Below are 12,762 nucleotides of genomic sequence, written 5' to 3'. Positions count from 1 at the left end.
TATATATATATATATATATATAACTGTTTCTATTTTCATATATTTTACAAATTAATTTACTGGCAAAGCTAAATTTTCAGCAGCCATTACTCCAGTCTTCAGTGTCACATGATTCTTCAGAAATCATTCTAATATCTGATTTGATGCTAAAGAAGCATTTCTTCTTATTATGAATGTTTAAAACAGTGCTGTTTCATATTTCACGTGGAAACCTTGATACATTTTTTTATGATTCTTTGATAAAAAAGAAAATTCATTATGTATATATTTCAATATACAGTCAAACCAAAATTTATTCAGACATCTTCAACATTTTTCACATTATCACAGTTTATTCACTATAGTTTAGAAAATGGTAATAAAATATGACAAAAACTCAAGAGTTAAATTGTGCAGAACAAATTCACCTTGATAATGTCAGATAACTTTGATAAAAAGGTATGTAATGGATTACAATCAATCAAAAATTCAGAAACTGTTAGTATACCAATATTTATACAACTAGTAATACTTTGTTGACCAATTACCAAGCAATGTCTAATTTTGTTTAGTCTCTGGTCTAAAAATGGGACACAAAGGGTCTGAATAATTTTGGTCCCAAATTTTTATAAATGTAGTTTATAGTGTACAGCATGAATATTTTTGTTTATAATATATGTCACAGTTTGCTTTATTTTGCTATACTCACTTACATAAATTAACTATAGTATTCTGCACTCACTAGTAAAAAATATCAATAAAATGATATCTGGTGTCTGAATAATTTTTGGTTTGACTGTATATTATGTTATATTAAATAGATAGCTCACCCCAAAAATCTGTCATTAATTACTAACCTTCATGTTGTCTCAAATCCGTAAGACATTCATTCATCTTCGGAACACAAATTAAGATATTTTTGATTAAATCCAAGAGCTTTCTGACATAAAACTTCTTCATAAACATGTCTGAAAATTTCGACAGAGAGGATGCTTTGCAATTTTCGTTCAGCCTTACTTATTTGCACCAGAATATACAGATGATGAACTAAGAGAGATGGACGTTCTATGTGAATGTGCGTCAAAGACTGACACTGAAATAGTTATTTTTGTTTACTTTCTGCATAAAAAGTATTCTCATAGCTTCATAAAATTAAGGTTCAACCACTGACGTCACATGGATTATTTTAACAATGCCCTTACTACCTTCCTGGGCCCTGAACATGTCAGTTGCATTGCTGTCTATGCAGGATCAGAATGTTCTTGAATTTGATCAAAAATGTCTTAATTTGTGTTCCAAAGATGAACGAAGGTCTTCTGGGTTTGAAACAGCATGAGGGTGAGTATTAATGACAGAATTGTCATTTTTGTGTGAACTATCCCTTTAATTTATCTTAGCATGAAAAAATGCAGTACCGGCGGCTGCCTGCAGCAATGCTCCAAGTTCAGCTGGAATGACCAGATGAGTGACATTGACCACTTCCCGTCTAGATAGCTCCTGCAAATGAAGTACGAAGTGTAATATTCAGAACAGATTTTGATCAATATAAGCTTTTCAGAGAAAATTATTTCATTATATTTCCCCGTAGATACTGTAGGTATAAGAAATAGACTAAAATGTGGTCCATTTAGACAGTGAATGTCATTATAACCATTTCTATTCTCCTTTGCTCCTCCTCTGCCTTTCTCCTGGCCTCGTATCTCAGCTGAAACAAATGAAAGAAAAGTAAAACTATTAAATGTGGGATTGTTGCTCAGCCTGATTACTATACACTGAAAGTGCATTGTTCTTACCTTAATGTATCTCTTGCGATCAACATACATATGGATCAGAGAGCGGAATTTCACCAGGCTGGCTCTCATTTTCACATACCGTTTCCTGTGCAAATAATGTAAAATAATGTTTTACAAAAGGGGTCCTAGGAGCCAGAAGTCTTTGGAGTGATAGACGATAGTTTGTACCTTGCGAGAAAGCCTCGGCAGTGGGCCTGCAGCCGTATGATCTTCATACGGAAGGCTGTATAGCGTTTTCTCACAAAGAACATCCTGGTGTAACGCTGGAGAGTCAGGGCAGCTACATGCCTAACTCTGTCCCTCTTGCTCTCCAGCAAGAAGTAAATGTCCTCTTTCATGAACAACTAAGGAACAAAATGTACAATGTTCACACAGCCATTATAAAATCTGGTCCACAATGTAAAATATCTGTGCCAAGAACTACCTGCTGGTGGTCTGACAGTCTAAGGCTGCATCCAAAACCGCATACTCTTTTAGTACACAGCCGTTCCAAAGTTTAGGATCAGTAAGATTTTTAAAGAATTTTTTTAAAGAATCTTGAAAAAAGTACCACAGGTTCCAAAAAATATTTAGCAGCACAACTGTTGCCAATGTTGATGATAAATTGATATTAGAATGATTTCTGAAGGATCATGTGACACTTAAGACTTGAGTAATGGCTGATGAAAATTCAGATTTGCATCACAGGAATTAATTATATTAATGTGCCAGTTATGTTGCTTTACTGCCATTCATAACTCATCTACTATGGGCTCATGGGATACTAAAGTGTCCATCAGATGTGCACTTTAGAATCTCATTCAGGGACTTTTTTCCCACTGTGAATACTGTGAATTTGGACATACTACTCCTTATACATTTATTCTTACTGTTTATGCCTACTATACACTCTTAAAAATAAAATTGCTTCACGATGCCATAGAAGAACCTTTTTTGTCTAAATGGTTCCATACAGAATCTTTAACATCTGAAGAACCTCTCTGTTTCACAAAAGTTCTTTAAAGAACCTTTGACTGAATGGTTCTTTGTGGAACCAAAAATGTTTTTCTATGGCATCGCTGTGAAGTACCTTTTAAAGCACCTTTATTTTTAAGAGTGTATACAGTAGTAGGAAAGTATATGATTTTAGATTCAGCCTGAGACTAGGTGAATAGAAAAAAGTAGCCTAATCAGAATCATGCTTACCTTGGTGACACCAACTTGAAATGTGCCTGGTCTAACAGGACAAAGCTTCGTCAACATGATGACACAGTTGTCACCATTGGCAGGAGGAGGCTGCTTGAGGCCTAGCAGGGATTTGTACCTAAACACAACCAAATAATTGAAAAAAATTAATTCAGTTTGAGTCATACTGTCTCTTCGTAGTTTGACAACTGTGGCCTAGATTTACAAACAGCTTGCACCAGTGAAAATCACCTTTTGGTGTTAAAATTTTTTGAGGATTTTGCTAAAGACGCACAATAAAGTTCTGTAATGTGCAGATTGTTAGTAAATCACACGCAGAATTTTCCCCTCCAATCAACGCTTTTTTGGAATTACACTGTAGCCCTAATTTACCCTATCACTCAAAAAAATTTACTTTCACAGTTGTTAGTTTCACTCTACACAGCCTTGTTCACATTACTTAAAAAACACATGTAATTTCATGGACGTAATATAACTGAGTGGTTTCTACAAAAAACTAAAATTGTCCACTTTACTTTACGTGTTTGTTCAGTCAACTTAATATAACTTGGTTTCTACAAAAAATTAACTTTGTCAGTTTTACCTAACAAGTGTTTGTACAGTCAACTTAACAACACTGAGTGAAACCATTTAACAGTCCTTTTTAAGTAAATCTAACAAATCATTTTTTTGAGTGTATTTAATAAAGCTGGTCCTTAAGTTCTTACCTGAAAAGGAAGACATCGAATGGCATTCTGATCGGATAACCCTCTCTCCTGATCCGAATTGTTTCCAAAACCCCAGAATAGTTAAGTTGGGCACTGACCAGCTCCATGTCAAACACACCGGGCTCCTGCAGGGTTACACACACACTCTCTCAATCAATTTCAATTCTAGCCAAGACGCAAATAGCTTAATACCTTTGAACCCAGTGACTCCTGTTTCTTACCTTGTTTTGGTTTGGCTTTATGCACCTCACAAAATATGGGTTGGCTCTGTTAGTACAAAATAGAAGTACTTGGTGATAAAAAACTTACATGGGTCTGAAGCCAATCAACGACAAGAAGATTCATGCAGACAACGTAATGCACAATTTAGGTGGTCTACCTCTCCATCTTTTCAATAAGCTCCATAAGGGATTGTTGGAACTTGGCCGCCACCGTTGAGGGCTGATGGCGCCGTGTTACCGTGCTGTTTTTCCCAATGTAGGATTTCTGTTGGTTGAGGGTCTCAGCATAGCTCATAAAGAGATATGCAACCATCTAAAACCACAGTGAGATAAGTGAGATTTATTAGGGTCATTTATTCTTGGCTAATGGTGGCTAAATCATTTCTCTTACCTTGTTTTTGCTCTGAATAAAAAGGTCAAGAACATCTTGCCGAACTTGATCGTAATTCTTATCCAGAAATTTATGAACCTGTGGAGCATCATAGAAAGTTTGGCCCATTTCTTTACTAATACTTTAGTAGGAAATTATTCAAATATGTGACCCTGGACCACAAAACCAGTCATAAGTAACATGGGTATATTTGTAGCAATACAATGCATTATATGGATCAAAATGATCGATTTTTCTTTTACGCTAAAAATCATTAGGTATTAGGTAAAGATCATGTTCCATGAAGATATTTTGTAAATTTCCTACCATAAATATATCAAAACTTCATTTTTGATTAGTAATATGCATTGCTAAGAAGTTAATTTGGACAACTTTCTTAGTATTTAGTTGATTTTGCACCCTCAGATTCCAGATTTTCAACTAGTTGTATCTTGGCCAAATATTGTCCTATCCTAACAAACCATACATCAATGGAAAGCTTATTTATTTTGCTTCTCATTTTAAAAAAATGACCCATATGACTGGTTTTGTGATCCAGGGTCACATATTAGTTCAAGGCAAGTAGTTTAAATGCACCTGATAAGTGACCTTCCCAGCATAATGCTTGATAGTAAATTCAGGGAGAGGCATTTTTGGCTTGGAATACAGTGGATTGTTGCCATGGTGATAGTGACATTTCTGAAGGAAGGTATGGTCTGTAGCCTGGAGGACATTCATTCAAAAGGCGGTTAATTAAAATGCAATTATGCAAACTAGTAGCGATGAATAGATACACGCTAACAAGAACACTGAACGTTAAGAAGAAATGACACCTGTGGAAACCCGCTTTGATCGTCAAGAATTCGGAGTATCCCATGTGGCTTTGCTGCAATGAGGTCGAGGCAGGCCTGGTTGTCAGAGAACGGCACATCTTCCCAGTTGATTTGCTCCCTGTTATATTCATCCTTAGATATTCAAAAGAAAATCATTTTTTAGATTAACACCACTGCTATTTACTCATCTACAGTTCTCAGAGGATTACAGCTTACTTGTTCCTCTTTGAAAATGACCCTGTTGAAAAAGAACTGAAGGTACTCATTTGCATAATTTATGCAAAGCTGTTCAAAGCTGTTGAAGGTGAGGTCCTACAAAGCACAAAACAGTGGGATTCAGTCGAATGAAATCTAAGTTTTACAGCAATGTAGAGTATTAGCAAACCCTTGTACTGTGGTGAGCAAAACAAGTTACAGAGGCATACCTCAAATCCATAGATATCAAGGATGGAGATAGAAAGTGCTTCATTCCGAGGATAAACCTGCCTATTTATTCTGTCTGTTAGCCAGCTGAACAGAAGGGAATACAGGATCTTGGCAACTGCGTCTCTGTTGTTCGAGAGGGAAAATTACCATAATTTGATTACCTCAGTGCTCAGTAGTTAGACAGTAAAATCTGAAGAGCCCTACATGCAGTTTTTCCATTTCATCTATATAAGGATGAAGCTCTCCAAATAGCAGTTTATATGCAGCTTCAAAGGGCTCTACATGATCCCAGCCAGCTGGGGAATAACGGTCTTATCTAGCGAAACGGTCGGCCGTTTTCTTAAAAAACATAAATTTCTATACTTTTTAACTACAAATGCTTGTCTTGCACTAGCTCTGCAATGTGCATGCGCGTCTTTACACAATTACGTTATCATGTTGGAAAGGTCACGCACAGTTAATTCTTCATCTGTGTACTTCTCTTTAAAAAGATAGGGTAGGGCAAAAAACTTTTTCTCCAACTTCAAAATCATGTAACATCAAGGGCGTTTGACTTTCTTTGCACATTCGTGGTTAAGTAATGTTTGAGGTCAAATGCAAACATTACTTTGAAGCTGCACTGAAACCGCAATTTGGACCTTCAACCCATTGATTCCCATTAAAGTCCACCTAATGGAGAAAAATCCTTGAATGTTTTCCTCAAAAAAATTAATTTCTTAGTGACTGAAGAAAGAAAGACATGAACATCTTGGATCACATGGGGGTGAGTAAATTATCAGGAAATGTTCATTCTGGAAGTGAACTTCTCCTTTAATTCATTAACCCTTGTATTTTTTATTAAACATCTTTTGCTATAAATTGCATTCTTTTTTATTTGTATTGAATTCTTGGAAGAGTGCCTTGCATTTTATGCAATTTTATGCAGAAAATTCTCATATTTACTGAAATATATGATAAATGGATAATAAAACAAAAAGAGAGGACGCTTTTATGTGAGTGCGAATCATGGTTTTGTAGAAAGGTGATTTAATGGATTGACACACCTAAACGAAAGATCAAACTACTGAAGAGCGTGGTGCAAACAACTTTGTGGGATTGTGTAGTACTGAAATATATAATTGACATTTAAGTCATATCACAACAATATCTGTGACAGGCCTATAATCTCTGTAAAAAATAAAACGAACAGTAGTCAGATGTAGCAAATTTGAAGGCTATAGTAAAGGGATTTCTGCCTGTCAATAATTTTCTTCAATGATTGAAAGTGCGACAGACTTTATGCCATGTCGTAATTATCATAATTACGAGATTCCAACTTGTGAAAAAAGGTTCATGACCTCACAGAACTTGTAATTACACCTGATAAACTGGGAATTATCTGAGAGCTACAACTTGTAAAAAAAGGGTCTGGCTCTGCGTCCAGCTGTTTTTAGCTGTACAAAACAGCTTGTTTTGCTGCTAGATATTGAAAATTGGTGTATCTTACCATATTATTTAAATGTATTATCTTAATTATGATCACAGTGGTTTGTAGTGCAAACAGTTTTACTGCATGTTGTTATTCCCCTACTTATTTCTTTATAACAGCTAATGAACAGGAAGTCTCGCCCATAGACATATACAGTAGTCAACATTCGAAGTGGATCAAAACCTTTCATCAAATTTGTTCTAAAACCAAAAAGAATACCCGTTCTTATCTTAGGACAACTTTTGGTGAACTTTTTTGATCCACTTCGAATGTTGACTACTGTATGTGAAACTGGACCACAAAACCCCTCATAAGGGCCAAATTTTTGAAATTGAGGTTCCTTGCTGAAGAAAACAGCATATGCTGTTAGGTATGTTTTGGTGCTGGGATGCTGGTTTTAGCTGGTTAATGCTGGTCCTTTGCTGGTTAATGCTGGTCCTTAGCTGGTTAATGCTGGTCCTTAGCTGGTTAATGCTGGTCCTTAGCTGGTTAATGCTGGTCCTTTGCTGGTTTATGCTGGTCCTTTGCTGGTTTATGCTGGTCCTTTGCTGGTTAATGCTGGTCCTTTGCTGGTTAATGCTGGTCCTTTGCTGGTTAATGCTGGTCCTTAGCTGGTTAATGCTGGTCCTTAGCTGGTTAATGCTGGTCCTTAGCTGGTTAATGCTGGTCCTTTGCTGGTTTATGCTGGTCCTTTGCTGGTTTATGCTGGTCCTTTGCTGGTTAATGCTGGTCCTTTGCTGGTTTATGCTGGTCCTTTGCTGGTTAATGCTGGTCCTTTGCTGGTTAATGCTGGTCCTTTGCTGGTTTATGCTGGTCCTTTGCTGGTTAATGCTGGTCCTTTGCTGGTTAATGCTGGTCCTTTGCTGGTTTATGCTGGTCCTTTGCTGGTTAATGCTGGTCCTTTGCTGGTTTATGCTGGTCCTTTGCTGGTTAATGCTGGTCCTTTGCTGGTTTATGCTGGTCCTTTGCTGGTTAATGCTGGTCCTTTGCTGGTTAATGCTGGTCCTTTGCTGGTTAATGCTGGTCCTTTGCTGGTTTATGCTGGTCCTTTGCTGGTTAATGCTGGTCCTTTGCTGGTTTATGCTGGTCCTTAGCTGGTTAATGCTGGTCCTTTGCTGGTTTATGCTGGTCCTTTGCTGGTTTATGCTGGTCCTTTGCTGGTTAATGCTGGTCCTTTGCTGGTTAATGCTGGTCCTTAGCTGGTTAATGCTGGTCCTTTGCTGGTTTATGCTGGTCCTTAGCTGGTTAATGCTGGTCCTTTGCTGGTTTATGCTGGTCCTTTGCTGGTTTATGCTGGTCCTTTGTTGGTTTATGCTGGTCCTTTGCTGGTTTATGCTGGTCCTTTGCTGGTTAATGCTGGTCCTTTGCTGGTTAATGCTGGTCCTTTGCTGGTTAATGCTGGTTTTAGCTGGTTAATGCTGGTCCTTTGCTGGTTTATGCTGGTCCTTTGCTGGTTTATGCTGGCCCTTTGCTGGTTTATGCTGGTCCTTTGCTGGTTTATGCTGGTCCTTTGCTGGTTTATGCTGGTCCTTTGCTGGTTAATGCTGGTCCTTTGCTGGTTAATGCTGGTTTTAGCTGGTTAATGCTGGTCCTTTGCTGGTTAATGCTGGTCCTTTGCTGGTTAATGCTGGTTTTAGCTGGTTAATGCTGGTCCTTTGCTGGTTTATGCTGGTCATGTTGCTGGTCAAGGACCAGTATAAACCAGCTAAGACCAGCATCCCAGCACCAAAACATACCTAACCAGCATACGCTGTTTTTTTTTCAGCAGGGTTTGTACATCTAAAAGCTGAATACATAAGATTTCCATTGATGTATGGTTTGTTGTGATAGGACAATATTTGGCTGAGATACAACTATTTGAATCTGGAATCAGAGGGTGCAAAAAAAATCTAAATATTGAGAAAATCGCCTTTAAAGTTCTCCAAATGAAGTTCTTAGCAATGCATATTACTAATCAAAAATTAAGTTTATTTATATTTATGGTAGGAAATTTAGAAAATATCTTCATGGAACATGATCTTTACTTACTATCCAAATGATTTTTGTCATAGAAGAAAAATGTGTTGTTGGCTACTGCAACAATATACCAGTGCTACTTATAATTGTTTTTGTGGACCAGCACCTGTATATATATATATATATATATATATATATATACAGGTGCTGGTCATATAATTAGAATATAATTAGAATATCTTCAAAAAGTTGATTTATTTCACTAATTCCATTCAAGAAGTGAAACTTACATAATTTATACATTCATTCCACACAGACTGATATATTTCAAGTGTTTATTTCTTTTAATTTTGATGATTATAACTGACAACTAATGAAAACCCCAATTCAGTATCTCAGAAAATTTGAATATTGTGAAAAGTTTCAGTATTGAAGACACCTGGTGCCACACTATAATCAGCTAATTAACTCAAAACACCTGCAAAGACCTTTAAATGGTCTCTCAGTCTAGTTCTGAAGGCTACACAATCATGGGGGAGACTGCTGATTTGACAGTTGTCCAAAAGACGTGCAGTGACTGCAGCTGGAGTCAGTGTTTCAAGAACCACTACGCACAGACGTATGCAAGACATGGGTTTCAGCTGTCGCATTCCTTGTGTCAAGCCACTCTTGAACAACAGACAGTGTCAGAAGCGTCTCGCCTGGGCTAAAGACAAAAAGGACTGGACTGCTGCTGAGTGGTCCAAAGTTGTGTTCCCTGATGAAAGTACATTTTGCATTTCCTTTGGAAATCAGGGTCCCAGAGTCTGGAGGAAGAGAGGAGAGGCACAGAATCCACGTTGCTTGAGGTCCAGTGTAAAGTTTCCACAGTCAGTGATGGTTTGGGGTGCCATGCCCAACTAAGTATTGAGTGCTGTACATGCTCATACTTTTCATGTTCATACTTTTCAGTTGGCCAAGGTTCCTAAAAATCCTTTCTTTGTATTGGTCTTAAGTAATATTCTAATTTTTTGAGATACTGAATTGGGGTTTTCATTAGTTGTCAGTTATAATCATCAAAATTAAAAGAAATAAACACTTGAAATATATCAGTCTGTGTGGAATGAATTTCTAAAAAAATACATTATACAAGTTTCACTTCTTGAATGGAATTATTGAAATAAATCAACTTTTTGAAGATATTCTAATTATATGACCAGCACCTGTATCTCTCTCTCTCTCTCTCTCTCTCTCTCTCTCTCTCTCTCTCTCTCTCTCTTTCTCTCTCTCTCTCTCTCTCTCTCTCTCTCTCTCTATATATATATATATATATATATATTATGCATACATACATATAGCAATATATAAGTGAATAAATATGAGTTTTTCTACCTGGCATCAATTGCACTCTCAACAGTCAAGGGAGTGAAGATCTTTTCCCTCATTGTTTCCTGTAAAAACAAAGGTACAGAATAATCATAAATACTTACATAAATATAATCATAACGTTCCTGAAAGGGGTCAACATAAATGTTGCATTATATTAAAACATGCCACTTTTATTGCAAACCAGTTTAATTCACTTGCTACTGATTTCTTTTAGATGAAATGTTGCTAAGACACTATCAGTAGACAGGTGAAACTGATATGGCCTTTAAGAGGCCCAGACTACAGCATTAGTGTCGGTAGATGTAAACACATCCTGGCATCTGTGGCAAGACAATACTAATCCCTTTCAACTGATGACATTAAGGCCTTTAAATAAAAAATCTTTCCTTAAATAGTTTAACGTTGTGGTAGAAGAATTCCCCTTCTCGTTCACTTTACTTGGATATATCTGTCTCTTAGCAGGATACAATTCTGGTGTCGATGTCTGAAAGCAGGGCTTTAATAGTTCCATCAGATAAGAAAAGCCTGGTAGAATGAGATCACCGTGCAATTCAGTTGGACAAAGCGAAATGGCTTTGAGTATGGTCCTCTCCTGTTACATAGGAAGTACCTGATTCTCTAATGAAAAGAATTAGCTAAATTACTTTGAAGAACCTTCAGAGGTGTCACAGCAGCAGCCATGATGAGTAGCAGTCTAAATGACTTTGCACATTTCAACATGGCAATAAGATTGTGAACATTGATGAGCACTGGCTCTATCCAAGACCAACTGATCTGAAACAAGATGCTGTGTGAAGGATCATATGAAAGGTTTTTCGATGATACATCTGAATTCAGGAACTGATGTGGCTCCGATGTGAGGAAAGATGCTGAAACAGAATACGGATATGTTGATGGTCTCCATCAGAGGAAGGTCGAGGAATCAACTCCTGATACCTCAGGTGGAAAATATGTGGAATGGAAATATTTGGGAGTTCATAAGGAAACATCTTGCTCTGGATGCTTCTTCATTTCCAGAAACTATCCTGGACAAGGAATGCTGGAACTATAAAGACTTTTCCTTTTGTTGGCGTGGAAGTTTGGACAGTTTCAAACATATCACAGGTTTGAATAGGAACAGTCATTTGAATAAGCTTGTTTTAAGTTTGTTTTAACTGACACATCTGAGATGTTTTACTGTTAGGCCTTGTCTTTTCATGAATTAATATAAATAATTAGACTGAAATAGGAGCATATACACTGTATGTAGTATGTAATTGTAGCTGCTATCTATCATTACATTGTTATATAATTCTTGTAAACAGTTCAAATATTGTCTTCATCCCTCATTCACAATATCTTTGTCATATCATTGCTCGTTTTTTTCTGAGGATCTCGATCAGCATGACTGTGTCATTTGCTCAACCAGTGGTATAAATTGTCTAATGCAGAAGATTGAGGTTTGGCTAGTTAGCATGGTTAAGTTAGCCCCGGTTGGTTAATACCATAATTAAACCATATACTAGATCTATACTAAGATGTTGGGAATTGATTTTTATTGATAATTTATAAACATTTAATAACAGACATACTATGACTTACAAAGTTGTTCATCAATATCCACATTATTTTAACATAGAATTTCTGGTGTAAAATTACATTACCCATGATTCTTCAGAGAAATTTCCACCAATCAGAGACAAGCAAATTGCACCAAAAACTCTTTAGCAGCCACCCACTCCCATGAAGCGCTACAAATGACTAATGATGAGTCAGTTTCCATACACTCTCAAAGTATTTAAATATTTGTATGCATAATATGCATATTTTGCAATGAATGTACAATGTAAGTTTGGGAACAATACGATTTTCAATGTTTTTAATGGAGTCTCTTATGCTTATCAAGGCTATATTTATTTGATCAAGAATACAGAAGAAAAACAGTAATATTGTAAATTATTATTGCAATCTATAATATTGGTTTCCTATTTTAATACACTTTAAATTATAATTTATTTCTGTAATGCAGCACTGAATTTTCAGTACTCCAGTTTTCAGTGTCACATGATCCTTCAGAAATCATTCTGATATGATGATTTACTATCAGTGTTAAAACTGAAAAAGTTCAAATTAAAACTTAAAAGGAACAGCATTTATTTTAAAATAGAAATCTTTTCTAACAATATAAGTCTTTACTACCACTTTTAATCTATTTAACATACCCTTGCTAAATAAAAACATTAATTTCTTTAAAAAAACAAAAAAAGAAATGTACTGACCACAAACTTTTGAATAGTAGTGTATATTGCAACATAAAATTTCTATTTTGAATAAACAATGTTCTTTTAAATTTTTTATTCATCAAAGAATCCTGAAAAAAGTATCACAGGTCTCAAAAATATTAAACAGCACAACTGTTTCCAACACTGACAATAAATCATATTACAATGATTTCTGAAGGATCATGTGACACTGAA

The 12,762-nt window shown here is 36.2% G+C and overlaps 1 protein-coding gene across 1 annotated transcript in view; it reads right to left on the bottom strand.

Annotated features, from left to right (window-relative positions):
• Positions 1-12,762, bottom strand: part of myo15aa (myosin XVAa) — a 62,197-nt gene that overhangs the window by 25,798 nt on the left and 23,637 nt on the right. The window contains exons 12-25 of the mRNA XM_073833251.1: positions 10,310-10,368; positions 5,514-5,637; positions 5,305-5,400; positions 5,089-5,220; positions 4,853-4,978; positions 4,277-4,354; positions 4,044-4,198; positions 3,886-3,931; positions 3,665-3,789; positions 2,958-3,075; positions 1,941-2,116; positions 1,773-1,857; positions 1,631-1,684; positions 1,395-1,476 (exon numbers count right to left, since the gene is read on the bottom strand). Of these exons, the coding sequence (XP_073689352.1) occupies positions 1,395-1,476; positions 1,631-1,684; positions 1,773-1,857; positions 1,941-2,116; positions 2,958-3,075; positions 3,665-3,789; positions 3,886-3,931; positions 4,044-4,198; positions 4,277-4,354; positions 4,853-4,978; positions 5,089-5,220; positions 5,305-5,400; positions 5,514-5,637; positions 10,310-10,368 (1,456 nt within the window). The remainder of the gene's footprint in view (positions 1-1,394; positions 1,477-1,630; positions 1,685-1,772; positions 1,858-1,940; positions 2,117-2,957; positions 3,076-3,664; positions 3,790-3,885; positions 3,932-4,043; positions 4,199-4,276; positions 4,355-4,852; positions 4,979-5,088; positions 5,221-5,304; positions 5,401-5,513; positions 5,638-10,309; positions 10,369-12,762) is intronic.

Source organism: Garra rufa, chromosome 1 (assembly GCF_049309525.1).
Source record: "Garra rufa chromosome 1, GarRuf1.0, whole genome shotgun sequence".
NCBI classification, from domain to species: domain Eukaryota; kingdom Metazoa; phylum Chordata; class Actinopteri; order Cypriniformes; family Cyprinidae; genus Garra; species Garra rufa.
Note: the sequence above shows the minus strand (reverse complement) of the source record. Positions and strands in the feature narration are given on the sequence as shown.